This window comes from Bos taurus, chromosome 5, assembly GCF_002263795.3.
Source record: "Bos taurus isolate L1 Dominette 01449 registration number 42190680 breed Hereford chromosome 5, ARS-UCD2.0, whole genome shotgun sequence".
Lineage (NCBI taxonomy): Eukaryota > Metazoa > Chordata > Mammalia > Artiodactyla > Bovidae > Bos > Bos taurus.
In genome coordinates, this window is record NC_037332.1 from 82,189,340 (window position 1) to 82,216,062 (window position 26,723).

The 26,723-nt window shown below is 39.9% G+C and overlaps 1 protein-coding gene across 15 annotated transcripts in view; it reads right to left on the reverse strand.

The window, feature by feature from the left end:
* Positions 1-26,723, reverse strand: part of PPFIBP1 (PPFIA binding protein 1) — a 207,300-nt gene that overhangs the window by 53,834 nt on the left and 126,743 nt on the right. For all 15 annotated transcript variants that reach the window (NM_001304798.1, XM_024991420.2, XM_024991422.2 and 12 more), the window contains 2 exons: positions 14,832-14,930; positions 8,806-9,011 (listed from right to left, as the gene is read on the reverse strand). In NM_001304798.1, the coding sequence (NP_001291727.1) occupies positions 8,806-9,011; positions 14,832-14,895 (270 nt within the window). In that variant the 5' untranslated portion in view covers positions 14,896-14,930. The remainder of the gene's footprint in view (positions 1-8,805; positions 9,012-14,831; positions 14,931-26,723) is intronic.

Consider the following 26,723-nt stretch of genomic DNA (forward strand, 5'->3'; position numbering starts at 1 on the left):
TCTGTTATTCTTGTAGAAAGTACCATGCTGTGTTTTCCTCTGATTTTCTTAGTTTTATTGGTTTGCATTGGCCTACACCTGGCTCTCTTTTCTCCTCAACCTTCAGTTTTGGTTTGGTGTTCTTTCCTGAGCTCTATCATCCTGTAAAAATCCAAAATCAATATACCAGTAGTGATTTGCTATGATTAAACTTATTTATCTTATAATATAGAACTCCTTTTGAATATAGCATTCCCATATCAGAATGGTAACAGAATTAAAATGGGGAAAAGAATATCAGTCCAATTTTATAGACAACAAATATTTAAAAAGAGTTGGACTAGCACCCTCTCTCTCTCACACACACACACACTCTCATACTCTTCTCATTTTCCCTCCCCCCCCCCAACCCAGTAAATATACTAGCCTTTTTTTTTTTCTGTCTAATCTTTTGGCCACACTATGTGGCATGTGGACTCTTAGCTCCTTGACCAGGGACTGAACCCGCACCCCCCCTGCATTGGAAGGCGGAGTTGTAACCACTGGACTGCCAGGGAAATCCCATAAATATACTAGTTTTCAAAACTGCCATACACTTATGATTTCATGATATTTCTTAAAATTCAATATCAAGAAAGCAAAGTGGGGAGTTCTCTGGTGGCCTAGTGGTTAGGACTCTCAGCTTGCACTGCCGTGACTCAGATTCAGTCCCTAGTAGGGACCTGAGATCCCTAACCCTAACCCTAGCCCTAACCCTAAACCCTAACCTTCCCACAAGCCACATGGTATGGCCCCCCAAAAGAAAGAAATAAAAAGGAAGGTGTGTTAAACTAAAGCTCATTTAATTAAATGTTATCTTTAGCTACCAAATGATACATCTCATACAGGGTCTTTCATGTCCTAATCACAGTATTAATATTTCTACCACTGTACGCAAACATCCATTGCCTGCTTTCCACTAGAGGAAAGACTGAAATAAGACTTGAATCTTTCAGTCTAGTCAAGGCTATGGTTTTTCCAGTAGTCATGTATGGATGTGAGAGTTGGACTATAAAGAAAGCTGAGTGCAGAAGAATTGATGCTTTTGAACTGTGGTGTTGGAGAAGACTCTTGAGAGTCCCTTGGACTGCAAGGAGATCCAACCAGTCCATCCTAAAGGAGATCAGTCCCGGGTGTTCAATGGAAGGACTGATGTTGAGGCTGAAACTCCAGTACTTTGGCCACCTGATGCGTAGAGCTGACTCATTTGAAAAGACCCTGATGCTGGGAAAGATTGAGGGCAGGAGAAGAAGGGGAGAACAGAGGATGAGATGGTTGGGTGGCATCACTGACTCAATGGACATGGGTTTGGGTGGAGTCTGGGAGTTGGTGATGGACAGGGACGCCTGGCGTGCTGTAGCTCATTGGGTAGCAAAGAGTCGGACACGACTGAACTGAACTTTCAGCCACAAATATCACAGTTACATTTCATTTGGGTCCAACACACAAGACAGAATCTCACATTCTTTTGTACAAAGAGTCAAAGAACACAACACCAACAATGTTGGAAATCAACCCACCAGGCAGGAGCAGTGCTCTGCTGTCTGGTCCTCACATTCGATGTAGTGTGATTAGGATGGAGAGGCCTGCTCCTGGGCTGTAAACAATCATCTCAGGGCAACACCGCTACCATTCAGGGCCACTAGAGCAGCCCCTCCACCCGGCCAGTGCCCCTTGGTACTATGGTACCTCTGACTCTAGGTCCATCTTGCAAACACCCCACTTATATTTTCCTCCTAAATTTCTACTCAAGTTCAAAAGAACAGCCTCTTCAGGAAGCCCTCTACTTATTCTAAAATCTCATCATCTCATCATTTGCTAAGAAACCCAAAAGGGGAACTAAATTTCACATGCATTTTATCATACCCCAAAACTCAATCACGACCCTCTCCTAGAAAGATATCAGTTTATTCAATGTTGTCAGAAAGTACATCAAAGACTGAAACTCAGAATGATCCTGAATGTATGCTGTATTTTCCAAGTCAAGATTACAGACATGGTCAGAATCAGACTATGGCTTTGGGGTTTTGTTTTTCTGGGTTTTAATTTTCACGGTACTTGTTTCCCAGAGACAGAAGGCATCTTCTTAACTAAACAGTCGAGCAAAAACAAGTGCTCTGGAGCAAGAAAAACCACAGTAGTGGGTCAGCCTCTAAGACTCACTACTCCAAAAATGTAACTATATCTGAAATGCTGGTGAGAACAGCAGATGTTAAGGGCTTTCATCTGCCAGTCTTTTTAGAAGTATCATGAGAGTGCTTCCCTCGGAGCATCTGTGCCACATTAAATTGTTCATGGCCACGAGCAGTGGCTGTCCTGTTACACGGCCAGGGCACACCTGCATCTCCTTGTCTGTGCATCCACGGCCAGCCCCGGCCGAAGAGACAGACTGCTTCAGTGTCTCCCAAAGAGTTCTTTTAGATCCTTGAGAAGGGAAGATGGGCTCTACCCCTTCCTCACCTTATTTTCAGGCATATCACGATGCTCCCGAAGCTTCTGGAGTGGGGAGAGGAGTACACACTGAGACTGCAACATTATCCCAGTCACAGGTATGCTCCAAAGTTCCCTGAGTTCCAGATGGATGGAAAACAAAAGCTAAATAAAGCCAGCTCCTATTCTAGGAGTAAAACATATTCATTCATTCACGTATTGTTCATTCCTGTATTCAATATTTATAAAAATCTAAGACACAGACATAGAGAACAAATATATGGGTATCAAGGGGTTAAGGGAGGGTGGGATAAATTGGGAGACTGGGATTAACATATATACACTATTGATACTATATATAAAATAGATAAATAATTAGAACCTATTATATAGCACAGCGAACTCTACTTAATGCACTGTGGTGACGTGAAAAAGTCCAAAAGGGAGATAATATGTGTATATGTATGGCTGATTCATTTTGCTGTGTAGCAGAATCTAACACTACTCTGTAAAGCAACTATACTCCAGTGAAAGCTTATTTTTTTAAAACCCAGCTATGTGACAGGCTGCAGAGCTAGCAGAAGAATCTTTTTTACTTTGGGAAGGAGAATTTGAGATTAAGGAAAAATGCTGTGTCTACTTTTCTTGCCACTTACTCTTTCAGGGATCCCCTGGAGGAAGGGATGGCAACCCACTCCAGTATTCTTGCCTAGAGAATTCTATGGATGGAAGAGCCTGGTGGGCTACAGTCCATGGGGTGGAAAGACTCAGACACAACTGAGTGACCAACACTATTCTTTTTTAACTTACTTTTGTAAAAGAATAGAGGAATCTTTCTATTCAACCCCAACAACTACTGGCAGCCTGGGATTCCACTGTAAGCACCTCTCTCACTGTTCACACACTGGCATCTTTTGATGGAGAACTCTGCTGACTTCGTCCACGTGCTTTCCTGGGAGTTTTCCAGAAGCATAAGGGAAAAACAGGTTTAACTTCAGCTAGGATGTCTCAGTGAGAGATGAGGCACAGCTCGTATAATTGTGACCACATACGGGATACAACCTTAAGATGTATCTTGTTTGCCAAGGCTTGGAAAAACATTCCCTGGAGGCACACAGGAAAAGAGAAAGAAGCTGGCCAGGGACCAGCGGGGATCAGAGGGTGGCGGGGTGGGGATGGAGTGTGCTGCTGGGGGTCAAGGACTCGGGGAGAACAGCTAGAAGCCCTGGAGAAAACATGCCCCGTGTCTGAACTCTTTAAATAAATTATGAGTATTGTTATTTTTATGAAACATTTAACCCAAGGGACACTTAGAATTAATATTATCTTTTTCAACATAGAGAAAAGATAGAAATGCATTACAATGATTTAACAGATCAGAAGTCAGTCAAGAACACTTCATTTCCCCCACTGATAGACTACTGGGTTATCATGCCTGATTTGCAGTTTTTACCATGAGTATTTTCATTCACTTTGTTTTCTTTTTAAAATTAATTTATTTGACTGTGTTGGATCTTAGTTGCAACATGCGGGATCTTGTGCTGTGTGCACGGATTCTCTAGCTGTGGCACATGGGTTTAGTTGCTCCACAGCACGTGGGATCTCAGTTCCCCAACCAGGGATTGAACCTGCGTCCCCTGAACTGCAAGGTGGATTATTAACCACTGGACCGCCAGGCAAGTCTCCCAGACTGTCTTTTTCTGTAATTTCTGCTGACTTTGAGATTGTGTCATAATTAAAGCTGCCAAACAACCAGACGCTTTGGGATTTCAGGATCCAGTCAAGGTCATGAACCTTGCCTCCATCTACTGAAGAAAGCATTGTAAGAATGTTCTAGGGCAGTGCATCAAGTTAGATCTAAAGTAAAAAAAAAACTACTTGCTAGTCTCAAAAAATTAAGACTTTTTTTCTATTTGCCCTCTTAAACTTTGGGCTTGAAAAAGTACATAATTCTCTGTTATTAATATTTGTGTTAACATACATTTCACAATTAAAACAGAGAATTATACCTCAGTAGTTGAACACATATGTCATATTCAATTGATTTGTTGCTGCTGCTGTTTTACCACAGGAGACAAACTTTCAAGTCTTAAAAGAAACTTACTCATTCCTAGAAGGCTACATGTTTAGCTACCCAATTAAAACAAATTCATTTTTGTAGATTTAACTTCACTTCACTGTAACAGTCTTACTATTTTCCATTTTCTTATCCAGCTTCTGATAATCTAAAACAATTAAGAGGGCAGCAGAGATTAGTAGCAAAGGAATAACCTGCACCCTACAGGAAACCGGGGCATCTTCCTGGCCTGGGTAAAATAATAATTAGAAATGCAAAGGCCCAGTTGCACTAAAGAGAAGCTTAGCATCAGTCAGTCTTAAGTAAATGGACTTTCAGGTTGGCCATCATTAAGCATGAATGAAATATTAATTATGTAATTTGTATCATTAATAAGTTTTTCTAAAACATTGTGGAAGCTTCCCCATAGTCAGAGAAATGTCTGCACTCTTCTGTCAAAGAAGTAAACTGTATAAATAATTGGTAACCATCACCCTGCCCCATAACCAGTCTCAACCCTTTCTTTCCTTCATTGCAAAAGGTCCTCCTAAATGTTTCCCTCTACTCTCTACAATCCACTCTTCACTATGACCTTTTTGACTAATCCTCTGCCAGGCTCACTGACAAGCACTCAACATACATTAGCTAATAGGATCTTCACAATCCTGTATGGCAGAAACCACTATTCCCATTTTACAGATGAGGAAACTGAGACAGCTTAAGACACTTGGGAGAATTCTGTGTTCCTTCAATTCTAAGATGCCACCAAATTTTATCAAATTACTAATTTAAAATTTTTTATTAGGGTAAAATACACATAAAAACTTACCATTTTTATATGTACAGTTCAGTGGCAATAAGTACATTCACAGGTCTGTGGAATCATTACCATCATCCATCTACAGAACTCTTTTCATATTGTAAAACTCAAGCTCTGTATCTATTAAATATTAACTCCACATCCCACCCTTTCCCCTGCCAATGGCAACCACTATTCTATTTTCTCCCTCTATGAATTTATTTGACTACTCTAGGTATCTGCATGCATGTTCAGTCATGTCTGACTCTTTGTGACCCCTATGGACTACAGCCTGCCAGGAACCTCTCTGACATGGGATTTCCCGGGGAAGAATACAGGAGTTTGTTGCCATTCCCTTCTCCAGGGGCTCTTCCTAACCCAGGGATCAAACTCAGGTATCCAGCACCGAAGGCAGGTTATTTACCTTCTGAGCCACCAGGGAAGCCCAAAACATGTACAGATACCACTTTTAAGATCATAAAACACATCACACCTTCTGAGATACCAAATGGGAAAAGGCTATACTATCAGCAAATCATTAAATTGCAAGCATAATACCTTTTACCTGTTGGATTCTTAATATTGCCTCAATTCCCTTTGGTTCTAAAATTAAAGTCTGTGATAGGCTAAGCTGACTATTCATGTCATACCTATGCCTTTTTGTTTAGTTTATTTTTTATTGAAGCATAGTTGAATTACAATGCAGTGTTAATTGCTACAGTATAGCAAGGTGACTCAGTTATACACATATATACACACAAATTGTTTTTTATATTCTTTTCCATTATTGATAATCACAGGATACTGAATATAGTTCTCTGTGTTTATGGTAGCTGGGACTGACTGTTGCTGGGATTAGCAGATGTAAACTGGTATATACAGAAGGATAAACAAGGTCGCACACCTACACCTTCATTATTCCAAACACTCACTCCCACTCTCCCCTTCTTGCTTTGGGCTTTGCCCTTTGTCATCAATCTTTTTTTTTTATTTCATTATCTACGTGCTTGCAAAAATACATGTAATTTGGAAGGACTAGATTCCACATGAGGGGACAGATATAAGTCAGGTTATACAGATATAAATAAGTTTAACACAAGAAAACTTACCTCTCTGGAGTTAACATTTAGTTAGTTTTTTAAGTGTCATTTTTTTGGATAAAACCTGAATCTTTGTAAGGTGTGTAAAGTATTTGTCCATTTTGTGGATACTTAACTTTAAAATGTTAGATATTAACACAAAGAGCAACCAAAACCACAAATTAACAAGCCATTATCCATCAAATGAATAAATTTAACACAATAAATAAATGCTATTTTAATAAATGTTAAACCCATTTCATTCAAATGTATATACCATTTTATCATTCATGGAGCAACATTCATCACAAATATAACTACTGACCACCTACTGCATGCCAAGCATTGTTCTAGGGACCATCGATGCAGTGGTTTTGTTTTGATTTGTTTTAAATATAGTTAAAAGTCTCAATGACACTTCCATTCCAGTTGGAGAGAGAAAAAAATACACATAAATATGGCAAATACAGAGTACATAAGAAAAGTGGTACATTCTTAGTAAAAAAATAGAAGTAGGGATACGTACTATGGAGAATATCTATGTGAAATTTTAGATCAGGTGGGCAGGAAAGGCCTCATGGACAGCACAACTTTTAAGAAAATGCGATGAAGCTAGTCATCCAGATAATCTGAGAAAAGAACTTTCTAGGCAGAGTAAACAGCCAGGGCAAAGGCCCTGAGGTCCAGTTTCACCAACATGTTTGAGAATCAGTGAGGAATCCCACGTGCCTGAAGCGGAGCAAAAGGGCAGTGAGACCTGAGGTCAGAAGTCAACAAGAAGCAAGTACGAAACTAAAGGCCTTGCAGTCCAGCAAGCACTGTGGTTCCAATCTCTAAGTCACATGTGACTACCACTGTAGGTTTCTCAAAAAGGCATGGATGACACGATTTATGTTTCAGGAACCATCACATCACTTTCAGTCTTTCCCAGAAACACTTTAACAGACTGAGCACCTATTAATGGAGATATTTTGGACACAAGTGAAATGCTTAACCACAGTGCCCTCATGTTATGGCTGCACTGGCTGCCTCTACATGCAGGTTGGGAATGGGTTCCTCTAAGTTCCCTTCCCAAAGCGTGCCGAAAACAAGCAGTAAAGAAGGGGCAAGGGAGGAGGTAGAAACAGCCTGAGAAATATGCCAGGAAATCTCTGGTTTCAGAGCATGAAGCAATTCTGCAAAGAAATCAGCAGACCTGGATACTTAAATCTCTAGAGAAGAAACTTGCAGAAAAACTAAAGGTGCAATAACTAGGTATGGAAAGTAATATATCTATTATACAAAGTAAAATATCTAAAATACTATTATACAAAGTAAACTAGCTCAAAGTAAGATATACAAAGTAAAATATTTATGTGCATTTTGCCCTACTCAAGGTGGCAGAGATGCGCTAAAGATGAACCGTAGCACTTGCACTGGAAATGGGGAGGTACACTGGCTGGAACAGGGTGGGAGCGTTGGGTTTGTGACACATCACAGGAAAATGCTTCAGGTGCAGGATGTACTGATACCATTAAGGTTCCCAACGCAAACAGCTGACATTGGCACCACAGACCAAAAATAGATTGTCATTCTTTCAGACGATTTTCATTAACTTTTACATCAAAACAATTAACTCAGAAGCTTATTCATGCATTTTCCTGAAAAACTGACTATCCATTAAATACTTAAAAAATAAACACTTTTTCTAGCTTTTCTTTTGCATATTTTTGTGACATTCTGTGGATTTTCTGTGTTTAACACATACTAAAACATAGCATTTACCATTGTTTTCAGGGAAAGGGCAGATCTGCCATGCCATCAGTTTTCGAGAAGGATGCCTAGAAAGAGGCTCATTGTTCAGTGACTAAGAACACCATTCAGAGCCCAATCCACAGATTAACTCATGCACTGGAATCGAAATGACTGTCACAACCACTAGATGGCACTTGACCCCACATACTGCTTCCAACGTCCCTTGCTATTAGAACTGCTCCTGCTGCAGTCCATGGGGTTGCAGAGTTGGACACGACTGAGCAACTGAACAGCAACATTCACTGTACTCCCTATTTTGAATCGCTATTGGCCCTTTTCAAATAGACTTCCCAGTATTACCAGTAAAGCATCTATTAAGTGCAAAACTCTTTCCCTCACAGGACTATTCGTTTTGAGCCATAGCAGGTCACTCAAGCACAGTTCAAATGCTAGTCCACCTTTATGGGCAAAATCAGGCTGGCACACAGGAAATGTATACTAACAGCAATTTTTTATAAAAGGATCTTTAGAGTCAAAAGGAAATCAGAATCTCTTAATGGATAAAGTTGGGGCAAACCTGTCACCCTGTAGCTGTTTTTTCCTGTTCTAATCAGCTACTTTATGTTCTGAATTTTGGACTAAGCAACGGAAGATTCACGGTGTGGGGCTGGTAACAGGCGGATATCTACCATTTGACTCTGGAGCCACTCGATGAGCGTTTCCGCTGTAGAGTCCGGGATCTGGCACCTCAAGCCTTCCTTCTCATCAGCTTCCATCATCTCCAGCAACCCACGAAGGTCTTCCACAAGGTGCAGGGCTCGCAAGCTTCCCATGAATGGGGAGGTGGGGGACTGGCAATCGAAAATCCCATTGGAATATTCCAGGGCCTTAGAACCTAGGTTTAAAAAAAATCATAGAGAGAGCAATGGGATTTATGCTGGATAATATACCAAAGCTGAAGGTGGCAAGCAAGTCTAGTCACAGTGAGGAATGACCAAACAAGGAGCAGGGAAAAGAGAATTCAATCACGTAAATCTCTCCAAGGGATAGTCATTTGGTGAAAAAATAAAAAACATAACTGATGAGAGATTGCTGTTGTTTAGTCATTGTGTCCAACTCTTTGTGACCCTGTGCATTGCAGCCCGCCAAGCTCCTCTCGTCAAGGGATTTTCCAGCCAAGAAAACTGGAATGGGTTGCCATTTCCTAAATATCAGTGGTCGAACACCTAACAGGGAGGCCAGCTGTGTGGCATAGTAAGAGTAGGATGGGTCTTGGTATAAGATGTGCTGACCTCAAGAAACACAGGTTAAGAAGAGAGCAGATCAGTTTGTGTGAAGCCATGTATTCCCCAAAATAAAAATTTTAGAAAGCATAAAGTTTGCTTTTTTAAATATAAATTTATTTATTTTAAAATCCCCCTAGAAAGAAGTTGCATATTGAGGTGGAAATTGCATAGCGTAATTTCAAAGGTAAGAGAGCCAGCTCTCAATTAACTGCCTAGAATTTAATGTCTGAAGTTGAGTAACTTACATGTGTACATTGTATACGTACAAGGGAGCATGTGTGGATAAACACTTTCCCCCACAATTTTGTTTGCAGCCTAGCATCAAATGCTCTTGCTAATGTTAGCTTCAAAACATAGTTTTAAAGCCATTTTTGTTTTCTATTACTTTTACGGAACACTCTACTACTTAAATACATACACTGACTCACAGTGCATTCTGAAAGCACCCATAGCCACTTCTACATCTCTTTGATTTTTATTTTCTGGTCTATCAAACATACCATCAAATATACATATTAACTTTACACTTTAAATTTCAACAACTATGATATTTAGGCCATTACCTCACAAATCTGGGCTTCCCTTGTGGCTCAGCTGGTAAAGAATCTGCCTGCAATGCAGGAGACCTGGGTTCGATCCCTTGGTTGGGAAGATCTTCTGGAGAAGGGAAAGGCTATCCACTCCAGTATTCTGGCCTGGAGAATTCTATGGACTGTGTCGTCCATGGGGTCACAAAGAGTTGGACATGACTGAGTGACTTTCACTTCATTTCTCACAAATCCAAAGGTCTACAGCTGGATGAGACCTGTGAGCCAATATGTAAGTTCTCTCTCCAGTTGGCCACAGGGCTTGATCAGTTCTAACAATGGGGAAAGGAATTCTCTTTCAGCGGTTTCATTCCATTGATGTCCCTGACTAGTGGACCACAAGATTTGGATCAAACATCTACCAAACTGTGATAATGGTAACCACTGCTATGTATAGTGATGAATGCTAATGGAGCCACATAACCATCTAAATCAGCCCCCTCAGGAAACCCTGCACAGTTGAGAACTCAGAAAAAAAAAAAGAGGTGAACAAGTCAGGAGGAGGGAAGAACAGAAAAGCAGCAAAACCCAGACAGTATAACATCCTATATTCCAGCAGTTTTAAGTGTTAGGATCATACAATGCAATGATTTAAAAAACATGTGAGCCCATGGTAACCCTCTGTTCTGTTCAGTCTTCAACACAAAACAAAGTGGGAAGAGGGGAGAGGTGTGTATTCAGAAAAACTCCCAAATGTTTGTTGTCAGTTCTCTTCTCCCTCTTACCTCAGTTGGAGAAATACTGATGGTAATTTGAAAATAAGAATCCAGATCCTACCCACAAAGCTCTGACTGACTTAGTGTGAGGTGAGAGCTGGGGGATCTTGTTGTCTTAATGACTCTAGTATTGCTCCCGAGGCCCTGCTGGGACTGAGGGATCAAGGACACAATCTAGTGCAATGTGTGACATGTAATCCCTCAGAAATATCACTTCCCTGATGAGTGGTAAGGTTGTATATAATCCCTGGGAAGAACCTAAAGTTGGCTCTAGTTGTTATATTTTCTGAAATTGTGACAGAGTAAATCCATTCTCTTTCCCATATAACAGTCCTTAAACTATTTAAAAGCATATATCATAGAAAATGGGGCTTCCCTGATGGCGCAGTGGTTAAGAATCCACCTGCAATGCAGGAGATGCAAGAGATGCGGGATCAATCCCTGGGTTGGGAAGATCCCCTGGAGAAGGAAATGGCAACCCACTCCAGTACTCTTGCCTGGAAAATTCCATGGACAAGGAGACTGGTGGGCTACAGTCCCGGGTGCCCCAAAGAATCACACAGGACTGAGTGAGCACACACACAACATAGAAAACAATCACAACAAGGACCCACTGTAGAGCACAGGGAACTATAGTCAATATCTTATAAAAACCTATAATGGAAACAAATCTGAAAAACAAAGTATATGTACATGTAACTGAATTACTTCATTGTATATCTGAAACTAACATACCATTGTATATCAGCTATATTTCAATTTTCAAAAAGGCAGTTAAAACAGAAAATTTGGGGAGGGAGGAGGGAAGGGGGTTCAGGATGGGGAACACGTGTATACCTGCGGCGGATTCATTTCGATATTTGGCAAAACCAATACAATATTGTAAAGTTTAAAAATAAAATAAAATTGAAAAAAAAAAGCGTGTATCATTCCCCAAGCAAGAATACACTCTGCTAGATTAAACATAACCAGTTCCTTACTCTGTTAAACTCTTCACCTTTATGCCTACCTTCTCTAGATAAGTTTTAGTTTACCAACGATACTGTGAAAACAATATTCTAAGAACTGAATACAGTATTCAAAATGTGGTCTAATCTACAAAGGAGGTCAAATTGAAAGAAGGTCTCCAAGACACAGAAGTATAATAAAGAGACCATGCAGGTCACTTCCTTGAAGAGAAGAACCTTCTGAAGAGGAAAACACCTTTGGTTTCTCCAAACCACCAAAGTCGAGTAGCGTCAGGGCCAGGACAACTATATCCTGACCCTGGTCACTGGTCAAAGCCAACTGTAACAGGACCCTGACCACCAGGTGCATGCAGGCCAACCCATTCAGACACCTCCTCGTTGTAACTGGTTCCTTCCCAAATACATGAAAGTCCTTCTCTTGAGACAAGACACAAAATGTGACAGAAGGGCTTGGTTTTGGTGGTTTCAGTCACTAAGTCGTGTCCGACTCTTGCGACCCCATGGACTGCAGCCTGCCAGGCTCCTCTGTCCATGGGATTTTCCAGGCAAGAATACTGGAGTGGGTTGTCATTTCCTTCTCCAGAGGATCTTCCCAACCCAGGAATCGAACCCGGATATCCTGCATTGTAAGCAATGAGCTACTAGGGAAGCCCATGGAAGACAGAAGAGCTTAAGTAGCACTACTCCTGAGGGATATGCCAGGGGATGAAGGGGCTCATCTACTAGCCAGTCCCCTCACCATGATGAGAAAACAAGGAGATTATAGTCTACTTCTTTTGCTCAGCTTATGTAACAGAGAATTGCTGAAGATTCTTAAGGAGGATGATCAGACTGGGATTTTTAAATTTATTGGAGGATAATTACTTTACAATACTGTGCTGGTTTCTGCCATACACCAACATGAATCATAGGTATACATATGTCCTCTCTCTCTTGAACCTCCTTCCCACCTCCCACCCCTCTAGGTTGTCACAGAGCACCAGATTTGAGCTCACCAGATTTGAATACCAAATTGAATGAATTAGCCATTCAGCAAATTCCCAATGGCTATCTATTCTACATATGATAACGTATATGTTTCAGTGCTACTCTCTCAGTTCATCCCACCCTCTCCTTCCCTCCTCGTGTTCACAAGTCCGTTCTTTATGTCTGTGTCTCCATTGCCGAGACTGGCATTTCAGAAAAAAAGATTCTGGTGGTCTGGAGAAAAGGGTGGACTAGAGCAGGAAAGCAAGTGCGCCAAGGACATCAAGTGGGAGGGTTATTTAGGTAGAGCAGAACAACGGTAGCACAGACACAACAGATTTTAGAGAGGAAGAAAGGGACTGGGAGAATTTGGTAGGAGGCAGAGCTGACAGAATTTGACTAAGTAGGGGAACATGTGGGTCGTGTCTAGAATGACTTAAACTGCTTATGAGGTACCATTTCACACCAGTCAGAATGGCTGCGATCCAAAAGTCTACAAATAATAAATGTTGGAGAGGGTGTGGAGGAAAGGGAACCCTCTTACACTGTTGGTGGGAATGCAAACTAGTACAGCCACTATGGAGAACAGTGTGGAGATTCCTTAAAAAACTGGAAATAGAACTGCCTTATGATCCAGCAATCCCACTGCTGGGCATACACACTGAGGAAACCAGAAGGGAAAGAGACACATGTACCCCAATGTTCATCGCAGCACTGTTTATAATAGCCAGGACATGGAAGCAACCTAGACGTCCATCAGCAGATGAATGGATAAGAAAGCTGTGGTACATATACACAATGGAGTATTACTCAGCCATTAAAGAGAATACATTTGAATCAGTTCTAATGAGGTGGATGAAACTGGAGCCTATTATACAGAGTGAAGTAAGCCAGAAGGAAAAACACCAATACAGTGTACTAACGCATATATATGGAATTTAGAAAGATGATAACAATAACCCTGTGTACGAGACAGCAAAAGAGACGCTGATGTATGGAACAGTCTTATGGACTCTGTGGGAGAGGGAGAGGGTGGGAAGATTTGGGAGAATGGCATTGAAACATGTAAAATATCATGTATGAAACGAGATGCCAGTCCAGGTTCAATGCACGATACTGGATGCTTGGGGCTAGTGCACTGGGACGACCCAGAGGGATGGTATGGGGAGGGAGGAGGGAGGAGGGTTCAGGATGGGGAGCACATGTATACCTGTGATGGATTCATTTTGATATTTGGCAAAACTAATACAATTATGTAAAGTTTAAAAATAAAATTAAATTAAATTAAAAAATAAAGAGACGCAAAAAAAAAAAAAAAAAAGAAAGTGTATAGAGGGAGGACTATGAGATTAGCCAAGATAAAGACACCATATATGAAACAGATCACCAGTACAGGTTCGATGCATGAGACAGGGTGCTCAGGGCTGGTGCACTGGGATGACCATTAGGGATGGGATGGGAAGGGAGGTGGGAGGGGGGCTCAGGATGGGGAACACATGTACACCCATGGCTGATTCATGTCAATGTATGGCAAAAACCACTAAAATATTGTAAAGTAATTAGCCTCCAATTAAAATAAATAAATTAAATTAAAAAAACAACAACTAGAGGGGCTTCTGAGAAAAGATGGTGAGCTCAATGTTTTAAATGATGACACTGCGCATCTATAGTAAGACACTGCAGGGAGGTTATCTGGTTGGCTGGTAGAGATAAGGTCCTGAAGCTTAGCAAAGAATTGGAAGAATAAATAGATGTGAGAGTCATTGATGGGAAAGTGAATATTGAATTTAAGGGAAATGATGAGAACATTCCTGATTATTGGGTAGAACAGTAATCCCTCCCTCCAAGTGCAGTCCACAGACCACCCGGACCAGAGTCACTTTTACTCTGGATCGGAAGCCCAGGAAGGTTCCAGAATTTTTTGACATTTTCAAAACTAGTACAATTATGAAAAGTTTAAAAATAAAATAAAATTTTAAAAAAATAAAAAAAAATAAAACAAAATTTAAGAATAATTCTGGCAGAAGTTGGGGAAGAAGGACAAAGACTGAAACCACGGGGAACCTAAAGGCACTGGAGAAAGCCAATAAATGAAAATATCAAAGTGTAGAGGTTATAAAAGAGTTGCAACAAAAAAAGCCAAGACAGCCCAGTAAATACCATGACTGTGTCTTTCAGAGGATGCAGATTACCTGCTATAATCCCATCCATCTGCTCCAGCGCTGCAGCCAACATGTCACTTGCATCACTCATCATCTTGTTATTTGTCAAGGGCAAATTCCAACCTAGATCTGAAACAATAATGATGTTTATCATTACATCCTTCAAATGATAATATGCTTCCTGGCAGGTTTGATAATTCAACACAAACTATAACTCCACCTAGCAGAGACATACAGAGAATTTGTCAAGTATCAGAGCTGAATTAAATGAATCATTTAATAATCTATGACCAGTTATTGTGTGCCTACTCTGCCACTGGATCTCATGCTATGCCTGACCAGTTAATAAAGTTAAGTATGATTCAGTTCTTGCACCCACAGTGTTTAAACTCCAGTAGGACAGTTTCCATGCTGTACTCTGGAGAGCTCTAGGTCTCTGTGAGGGCAACAGAGGTGGCTGTGGAACCCTGCTCCGGGCCACGAGGGATGCTAGATAGATGAGACTTGGTTCTATCTGCACTGGCTCCACCCAATCTCTGCTTTGTCAATTTTGCCTTTATTTTTATTTTTTTCCTCAATAAGGAATTACCATGAGATTTGTCTAAGAAAATGATTCAGGAACATACATAACAAGCACACACACACCTACTGGCATTTTGCACTGTGACAATGGCTATCCTGTATTGAGTGCCTATGAGTGCATATCCTGTATTGAGTCCCACACATTAATATAAATTACCCATAATCCTTAGTCACGAGAGAGACCCTATTAAATGCATAAATCCCTCTTCATTATATAATGATCTTTGCCTACAAAAACAAGTTTACAAAGACCGGTTTTTGAACTAGGTCTATCTGATTTCCACTGTAATATTAAATTTTTGTTTCTCTGATCCTATCTGAGAAATAAAGTTAGGTTGAAATTGTGTCACAATCTACTCACTCTTTTACCAGCTAAAAAATAAATTAAAATTATTCTTGCAAAAAATTTGGCCATTAACAAGAAAAAAGGCAAATTATGTGATTTTCAATATTAATTAATGCATTTCAGGTACTAGCTAATCATCCAAATAAATTCTCCCAACACACTCAAATACAGCTCCTGCTATTTGGCAGTTACTGTAGTGGAGCAAACACCTGGGAAATAAAGCATATGCTGCTTAACAGAAAACTTTGCCCTCTGTTTCTAAGCAACCTAGGTCTTACCACTTTATTTTTACAAACATATTTACAGTTCTGATAAACAGCTGCTTAGATCAATTCTCTATTATGCATTCACTCTCATAAAATGCCATTAATCATTGTGAAATCTTACTCTGATTGGATAGTTTTCATATATTTCATCTAAGAATTTCAAAGGTTAAAGTCTCTGGCTATGTGGATCACAACAAACTGGAAAATTCTTAAAGAAATGGGACTACCATACCACCTTACTTGTCTCCTGAGAAACCTGTATGTGGATCAAGCAGCAACAGTTAGAACTGGACATGAAAGAACTGACTGGTGCAAAATTGGGAAAGGAGTATGACAAGGCTGTATATTGTCACTCTGCTTATTTAACTTCTATGCAGAGTACATCATCTGAAATGCTGGGGTGAATGAATCACAAGCTGGTATCAAGACTGGTGAAAGAAATATTAACAACCTCAGATATGCAGATAATACCACTTTAATGGCAGAAATTAAAGAGGGACTCAAGAGTCTCTTTATAAGAGTGAAAGAGGAAAGTAAAAAGCTGACTTGAAACTCAACATTTACAAAAAACGAAGATCATGACATCTGGTCCCATCACTTCATGACAAATAGAAGGGCAAAAAGTACAAACAGTGGGAGATTTTATTTTTTTAGGTTCCAAACTTGCTGTGGACAGTGACTGCAGCCTTGAAATTAAAAGATGTTTGCTCCTTGGAAGAAAAGCTATGGCAAACCTAGACAGAGTATTAAAAAGCAGAGACATCACCTTGCTGACAAAGTGTCACATAGTCAAAGCTATGGTTTTTCCAGTAGTCATGTATGGATGTGAGAGTTGGACCATAAAGACGGCTGAGCACTGAAGAACCAATGCTTTCGAACTGTGTTCCTGGAGAAGACTCTTGACAGTCTCTTGGACAGCAAGAAGATCAAACCAGTCAATCCTAAAGGAAATCAACTCTGAATATTCATTGGAAGGACTGATACTGAAGCTCCAATACTTTGGCCACCTGATGCAAAGAGTCAACACATTGGAAAAGACTCTGAGGCTAGGAAAGATTGAAGGCAAAAGGAGAAGAGGGTGGCAGAGGATGAGATGGTTAGCTAGCATCATCAACTCAATGGACATGAATCTGAGCAAACTCCAGGAGATAGCGGAGGACAGAGGTGCCTGGTGTGGTACGATCCATGGGGTTGCAAAGAGTTGGACGTGATTTGGTGACTGAACAATAACAAAGAATTTCCCAGAACTTACTCCCTTCAGAAGGTATAAAATATCACTACCATTTTATGTAGAAACACTACAGCACAAAAACACCCAAGGCATGCATTTACAGTCACCCAGAAATCAAGGGGCTAATAGGTTATAAACCTGGGCGTTCTCAAAAATCTACTAGCACATTTAGCTAGTGCACAGTCCAGAGAGGTGGGGCAGTAATTGAATGATCACCCTTCAGGCTTAAATACTCTAGAAACATTAAGGATTAAGCCAAAGAGTGTATGGTCCTTGAATTTCACATAATTAAGTGGCCTACATTTCCTTTCATTTTAATGTTGAACTTCAAAGAGCTCTAAATAGATGCTATCTATCTATCTATATTTGTGTGTGTGTGCAGACAGACACATGCCAGGCTCAGCTATAATCATGGGGAATACCAATAAAATAAAATAATGCTCACATTAAAAAGCTCTCATCACCCCACTAAATCTTTGCAGGTAACTCTAATTTGTGTAGAGCAAGAACACTTTTTCAAGAAAGACAGGTAGTTATCTATTTCTTCTCTGTTTCAATGAACCTTTCAAATGCTAAGACACGGAGGTACAAGAACCTAGGTGATGCTTTTCAAAATGGTGGAGAAAACCAATTTTTTAAAAAAATTTCCATTTTATTAGAGACCAAGTCTTTGTTTAATATAATATGATGTAAACATTAAAGTGTTATAGAAGTTTATAGACGCTTACTCTCAATCTCTATACCTATCACATAGCAGCCTACATGTAATAATACAGAGAAGATAAGACAGTAAACACAATTAACAAATATGTACATAATATGGCAAAGGTGGTAGGTGCTAAGGGAGGAAATTTGAGCAGTTATCCTCAGGGAGTCAAGGGGTTAGGAATTTGGAGAGGTCCCTAATGGCTCAGTGGTAAAGGAACCCACCTGCCAATGCAGGAGACACAAGTTCTATCCCGGGGTGGGGAATATTCCATGGAGGAGGAAATGGCAACCCACACCAGTATTCTTGTCTGGAAAATTCCATGGACAAAGGAGCCTGGCAGGCTACAATCCACGGAGTCTCAAAGAATCCAACATGACTGAATGACTGAGCAAACACACACGCACACAAATTAAATAGAGTTGTCAGGAAGAATGACAGATTCAAAGATCAAAGACTGCTTTAAATTTAGTTAAATATAGGTGGTAGTTCAGTGGTTTCCAAGTAAAAAATTACTACAAATTGATTTAAAAAATGGGAGAGGTAAAGACATGAACAGACATTATAACAAAAGGGAAACACTTTTACCAATATAAAATATGAAGAGATGCTTAATGTTATTAATACTCAAAGAATTTAAGACAGCAATGTGATATCATTTTATATTCAGTCAGTTGGCAAAAAAATGGACACTACTAAGTACTGTACAAGGATGTGAATTCACAGACTCTCTTACAGAATGGTAATGGGAATGCAAAATGGGCTAAAATGAAAATAAAAACAGGTAGAAACTATGGGGAATTCAGCTCTTGAGTAAAGGTAACCATACATAATGAATGAGGTTCACATTCATACATCTTTTCACTTGTGGGCACTCCCCCGTCCACATGATGCAAAGTGATTAGGGCTTATGAAGGAAATCACATTCTTACTGGCTCAATGATTAGAAGAGGGTAAAGTTCTTACATTATGCACAAAGATGTTCAATACCAATTCACAGCAGGTTGTGATAAGAATACATAATATAATATATCCAAACTGTACAAAGTAAAAAGCCAGTTGAGTTGATGAGATAGAATACTAATAAAATCCTCAATTAATCCAAAAGAAGGAAGTAAAGGTGAAACAATGAACTGATGGGAGAAAAAGAAATCAAATGGCAAATGATAAACTTAAACTCAATCATATAATTTACCATTACATTAAATGTAAATGGACTAAACTTTTAATAAAAGCCCAAGATTGTCAGACTGGTTAAACGTAAAGACATATAAAATATAAGAATGAAAAATAAGACATTATGCACACAGTAAATAAGCCTGGGGAAGGAGGATTGGCCATATTAATATGTGAAAAGTGACTTTCAATCAAGTATTACTAGAAAGAGGAATATTTTATCATGGTAAGAGTCAATTCATCATAAATGTTTCCGCAACTAATAACAGAGCTTCAAATAACATGAGGCAAAAACTGACACAACTAAGGGAGAATTACACAAATTCAGTCCGTTTATATTTAATAGTCGATATAGTTGGATTTAACTCTACTGTCCTGCCATTTTTTTCTGTTTATCCCATCTTTCATTTGTTCCTCCTTTTCAACCTTCTTTTGGAATGACAGACCAGGTAGGAAAACAAATCAGGTAATAATACAGACTTTAGCAATACTATCACCCATCTTGACCTAACTCAATTTATAGAACAAAACAACCAAATGCAGAACATATTCTTTTCAACCCACAGGTTATACACACTAGGCCAGGCCATGTGTGTATGCAAGGCCACAAAATAAGTCTCAATAAATTCCAAATGGGCATTAAAGGATTATACAGAAGACTAAGAACAGCAACCGAAAGTGGTAAAGTACTAATGTTAAGAACAGAGCTTCCATATTTATTAAAATTCTGACTTGTCCACGCTTGAGCTATTTTAGTGGCCACCTAACTTCATGAGCATCTGTGTTAATAAGGTTATGTCAATTTTTACGCCTGAGTCAAAGTATTTTAAAAAATAGAAAACTTAAATAAAAGGCCTCAGAAAATCTCATGCTATATCAAGATTTTCCTCTATTCTCAGAAACATTTCTGAGAGGAAGATTCCCCTGGGCATCTTCACATACTTAATACAATGGAATACTACTCCAGTACAATGGAATATTCCTCCACAGTGAAAAAGTCTAATAAATATTACTGGGAGCAAAAGAAGTCAGACATAAATGACTATGTATTATGTGATTCCTTTTATGTAAAATTAAAAAATAGGTAATCTATGGTGAAAGAAAGTAGAACAATAATTATTTGCAGGGAGTGGTGAATGATTCAAGGAAATTCTGGGGACTTTCTGTTCAATATCTTGATGGATATATATTCAAGCTTATACATTTGTCAAAACTCATCAAACTGTACATTTAAGATGTGTTCACTTCACTGTATGTAAGCTTCACCTTAAATTTTTAAAATTAGGGTTGAAGATGGTTGTTAGAAATTAGAAATGAAACTATTTTTATTTTTTATTTTTTTGAAACAATATTTTTAAATGAACCAAATAAATGAGTGAATGTAAGTAGGATATGCAGGCCTTATATGATAATATATCATGAATAAAGAATAATAATAATCCAATTATATATACCTGAGGTCTAAAATTAAACTCAGAATATCCAGCTTCCTATGTTCGGACTCTTTCCTTACCCAGAAACCTGTTGATTACAACTTCATCTTTTGGACGAACAAAACCACTTAGAAAATAAAAACTTTACCATCTAATAATTCCCACACAATACCAAAATTATTTCTGGATTCTAAATAGGTAATATACACTTATTTCAATGACTTGTTGAAGGAAAAGGCACCAAACAATACAACTACCAACAACAAAAGAGTGTGGTTTGGGTTCAAGGTCATAGTTCAAACTGGAGAAAGCCCTTACTATTGGGTGATGTAAACAGAGATCAGTTCTGCTTTAAGGAGACCTCAGTCTAGTGGTTTCCTATTCAAATGGTTTAATGAAAAGAAGTTCAGAAAAGTCTTGGAAAAGCAAGCTCCTGGAGGTAACTTTCATATTTTACAGTAATGGTAAAGGAATACCAACGAAGAAATATTTTGGGTGTATTTCAAGCTTGGTTAGGACCCATTTAGAGCAGATTTGAGTAAGGTAAAATATCAGGGAAAGTTCCAGCAATGGGTGTGGTGGCTTAAAGGTTGGCAGAAAACCACAACTTTTACAGGGTTGTTGACTAACTGATGGTTTAGGTCGGAAGAGCTGCCCAGTCTCTTCGTGAAGTAGGAAAGAAAGACTGTAAGAACAACTACAGAATCTGTTTCTAAACTTTGGTGAGAATGACATTTGTCCTAACTTTCTCAGCTTTCCTTAGGTAAAATGTTTTACGTTTGAAAGAGAAATTTGAATTCTGTGCCCAGAGACAGATACTACTGCTGCTGCTGCTGCTGCTGCTAAGTCGCTTCAGTCGTGTCCGACTCTGTGCGACCCCAGAGACGGCAGCCCACCAGGCTCCCCCGTCCCTGGGATTCTCCAGGCAAGAACACTGGAGTGGGTTCCCATTTCCTTCTCCAATGCCTGAAAGGGAAAAGTGAAAGTGAAGTCTCTCAGTCATGTCCAACTCTTAGCGACCCCATGGACTGCAGCCTACCAGGCTCCTCCATCCATGGGATTTTCCAGACAAGAGTACTGGAGTGGGGTGCCATTGCCTTCTCCGGAGACAGACACTAAGGACACTTAAAAGAAGAAATCCCTTCAGTGAATGAGAGAATGTTTACATACATTCAACTAGGCTGGTGGAACACCACGTTATTATGCGGCCATTATGAAAACAATATAGTTTCATGTAAATTACCCAAGATCTCTCATCAATTTTTCCCCCGAAGATGCTCACTAGGGATGTCAATCAATTACAAGACGATTTCCCATGCAGGCAGCAATACAATCTTAGCAAAGAAATGTCTTAAAAACTGGACTAGGAAGGACTGCTGAGTGGTTCTCAAGGTGTGGGGACTGCCCAGCAGTGGCACAGCATCACTGGTGAGCTGGTTCATATGTAAATCCTTGGCCAAGATCTACTGAATCCGAATTCTAGGAGCAAGGTTTGTATGAGCTGCCACGTGATTCTGATGCCCACTCCGTCACCGTGCTAGAGCACAAGGAGTCCTCTTTCCTCCTGGAACACCAAGCCCCACCCAGAGGGGTTGGGAACAGGCTACCAAGGGAAACAAGGGCAGAGCTCCTCTCCCCACCTCCTGCTTCTACTTTTGATCTAAAAAATAACAGCTCTGAAGAGGCAATACAGGTTTTAACCAGTAAAATCTCTCCCTTTAAACTTCAACTACTAAGTTGTTATGCCTACAACTTTTAAGATTTTTATAGAATCCTCGCTTTCTGGTTCTCTGCTATGTATATATTATCACATGTTTCCTCCTCTACCCTGTATTATTAGTCCAAATCCTTTCACCTCCAGTCTGCTCTAACATCCCTAGAAAATGAATTCAGAATCAACTGAAAAGGGTAGCAAGGTAAGAAGTGGGGGTTGAGGGGCAGGAAAAGTGCTGAAAACAGTGAAGATGTTGGCAGTGGGGCTGATGTCAATGTTACAACACACATGTAAAAAGTCTGGTCAAACTGTAAAAATAAGTATAATATTGATGGCAGAACTGGAAATATGAACATTGTGTATTTGGTGATATTAAGGAATTATTTTAGTATTTATGGCATATTAGGGATGACCAAATATTCATGGATGAAATGATACAACATCTGGAATTTGCTTTAAAATAACGAAGGAGGACACTTCCTTGGTGGTCCAACGATAAGACTCCATACTCCCAAAGCAGGGGGTATGAGTTTGATCCCTCGTTGGGGAACTAAGATCCCATATGCTGCACAGCACAACCAAAAATTTAGATAAAACTAAAATAAATAAATAAAATAAAAAGAAGGGAATAAAGGGTAGAGATATAGATGACACAAGATTAGTCATGATTTGATAATTGTTGAAGATGGGTGATAAGGACATAGGGTAACACTATACTATTTTATCTACATTTTCATATATTTGAGATTTTCCATAATAAAATATTTAAACTTTCTCACCCATGTCTTCAGACAATAGGATTTTCAAACACCCTTGACCCTGATATAACTGGCTTAAATATTTTATTTTTTTAGCATAACCTCAAGCATACCAAGAGCTCACCAAATATTTACAAATCAAATAAGAAAGTACATGTTATGTTAACCACCTGCAAAAACACAAACACACACTCAGAAAATGGAATAGCCTCTCACAGAGAGATGTAAGGCAAAGCACAAAAGAGGGCATGTTCACGACTGTGTGTTAGAAAAAAATAACTCTCGTGCTCACTAAAATGAAGAGCCATAAAAAATGGTTAAGTATTCAAATAAACAAAGCAGCAAGGAAAACAGGACAAAATAAAAGGAAACGAACGTTTTGGCTCTTTGCTACCAATATTTAGGAATGATAACAAGAAGGCAGATGATTTCAAAAGTTCATTACAATAAGCCAAGATCTTTTACTTCTTGCATAAAAGGATGTTGCTGCTATTTGAAAGACAAATGTGTATTAGATGTCAGTAAATCTGAAGATCTTGTGATAAACTGAAAGAATGCCCCATTTCTCTCTGCTGCTGTCGTTATTCAGTCACTCGGTCGTGTCTGACTCTTTCCACCCCGTGGACTGTAGCCCACCAGACTCCTCTGTCCTCCACTAACTTCTGGAGTTTGCTCAAATCTGTGTCCATTGAGTTGACGATGCTATCTAACCATCTCATCACTTTACCATTATATGATGACTGCACAAAATTATGGATTTGCCCAATGTCACTCAAGAAGAGAGGTTTAAGTCTAAAACCCAAGTATACTTCTCATTCATTCAACAGTGTTTATCAAATAGCTATTATGCCCTGACTAGGACCACCAGCTTTGATCAGGATCGCCAACCTTGACCTCTCATTTGCTTCTGGTCCACATTATATACCACCTCCAGGACACCCACTCCTGCCTGCCTCTCTGCACAACATACCCTGCTCTGGACACACCCTGCTCTCTTACCTCTGTATTGTCACCTCTCTCCTTGCACCACCCATTCTAAACCCTGGGACACGTACTTTCAAGACAGCTCATGCATCCTTTCCTCCAAGGCCTTCTTGAGCCCACCAGGAACATCCTACCAGGATGACTTCACAAGAGCCCTAATTTTACAGTATCTGTCTCTGTGACTGCACTGTGAGCTCCCTGATTACAGAGACTGTATTCCTGATCTCTGCATCCCCAGTGTCTCAAGGAATGGACATCAAATGCTTGCAGCACAAATGCTCATGCCCAGGGGCCCCTCAAACATGCACACTGTCATGTCATAACTAGTCTTGCTCCTATGCTCCCTGGTTTGGGGAATAGCGTGAGCTTCTTCTGAGCTGCACAGGCCAGAAAACTATCTTCTCACTTTAACTTTTGAGATAAATGTTGATAAACTTGATCACTACTATCACCCTTGTTAACTACAATCTCACAAAATGAATGTTCATGCTTTTTAGGAGGTAGATGAACCAAGTTTACTGTGCTACTGTGGAATGATGTTATTCCTTTATGTCTATAAACTTCGTTCCCCATATGATGGAGAACTATTTGGGGCCTGAGCAAGTTTCAACTTCTAATTTTTTCACCCACTCTGATCTCTTCATTTTAGGTCTTATAACCTGGTGACTCATCTCTCTTCTCTTTTCCCACCCAGGTCTACCAACCTAGCCTCAGCTGGCTCAGAGGAAAGCAGCTCTGGGGTACATGAGACCCAGACTCATACTCCTGAGGAGGGTAGGGATGGGTAACAGCTACTCAAAGCTCCGACAGGGAGGGAATGGACAAAGTGCCTATACGTGAGCAGCCTCTGAAAAAGTGTGTTATAAACCCTCAGATTAAAAGGTAGTGAAAAAGTTTAGTCTTATCATCATTTATTTTAATAAAATAGAAGACATCAAAATGTCTCACAAGAAGTAAAAGTATAATTTTGTGAAACTTTTGATTTCATTTTATATATATACCTGCCTGTAACAAATGCAAAAGTAATCAAATGATGGAAGGCCTACCATGTGCATGGCCTAGTAACAGAATAGTGGGAAAGAGAAGCAAAAAGAAAAATCACTCTGCCTTTAGGGAACTGACATTCCAGTGGGGTCTGTGTGTGTGTGTGTGTATGTGGACATACATGTATATGTACTGCATCATGAGATAAGACAGTATATCTTACACTGGGTCAAAAACATTTGAAAATTACTTCTTTCTCTTTGCAGGCAGATTCTTTACCTTCTGAGCCACCAGTGAAGCCCCTCTTTCTCTTAAGTGGTGGTATTTAAAACATGGTCTACCTGTATGCAGGTCAGGAAGCAACAGTTAGAACTGGACATGGAACAACAGACTGGTTCCAAATAGGAAAAGGAGTACGTCAAGGCTACATATTGTCACCCTGCTTATTTAATTTCTATGCAGAGTACATCATGAGAAACGCTGGACTGGAAGAAACACAAGCTGGAATCAAGATTGCTGGGAAAAATATCAATAACCTCAGATATGCAGATGACACCACCCTTATGGCAGAAAGTGAAGAGGAACTCAAAAGCCTCTTGATGAATGTGAAAGTGGAGAGTGAAAAAGTTGGCTTAAAGCTCAACATTCAGAAAACGAAGATCATGGCATCTGGTCCCATCACTTCATGGGAAATAGATGGGGAAACAGTGGAAACAGTGTCAGACTTTATTTTTCTGGGCTCCAAAATCACTGCAGATGGTGATTGCAGCCATGAAATTAAAAGATGCTTACTCCTTGGAAGGAAAGTTATGACCAACCTAGATAGCATATTCAAAAGCAGAGACATTACTTTGCCAACAAAGGTCTGTCTAGTCAAGGCTATGGTTTTTCCTGTGGTCATGTATGGATGTGAGAGTTGGACTGTGAAGAAGGCTGAGCACCGAAGAATTGATGCTTTTGAACTGTGGTGTTGGAGAAGACTCTTGAGAGTCCCTTGGACTGCAAGGAGATCCAACCAGTCCATTCTGAAGGAGATCAGCCCTGGGATTTCTTTGGAAGGAATGATGCTAAAGCTGAAACTCCAGTACTTTGGCCACCTCAAGCAAAGAGTTGACTCATTGGAAAAGACTCTGATGCTGGGAGGGATTGGGGGCAGGAGGAGAAGGAGACGACAGAGGATGAGATGGCTGGATGGCATCACTGACTCAACGGACGTGAGTCTCAGTGAACTCTGGGAGTTGGTGATGGACAGGGAGGCCTGGCGTGCTGTGATTCATGGGGTCGCAAAGAGTCGGACACGACTGAGCGACTGATCTGATCTGATCTGATGAACTGGTGCTAATTCACCAACTGTTACTGGTCTATTATAAGTATAGAAATTCAGAGTAAGTATTCAGAAATTTTATAGGAACGTGATCTTGCTGTGATATCCAATTTCATGATAATTTTGCTGCCCAATTATTTTCAAATTGAATTAAAAAAAATCAATCCATGATAGATTGGAAATGAGGGGAAAAAAAAAAAAACCCAACCTTCATCTTCACCAGAGACGGCTGGAGAAGCACTGCTATGGAGGACACACTGGGTGGGGGTCTGGGGAACAGGTGTGCACACAGGACTTTAAACAAGAACTGCCGCCGCAGAGCACAGACAGGAGTGATGCATTTGCAAGAGGACTCCAACAAGCAGGGAGAATAGTTCAGGTTTGTTCTCGTTCCACACATGTCAAATGGTTAAAATAA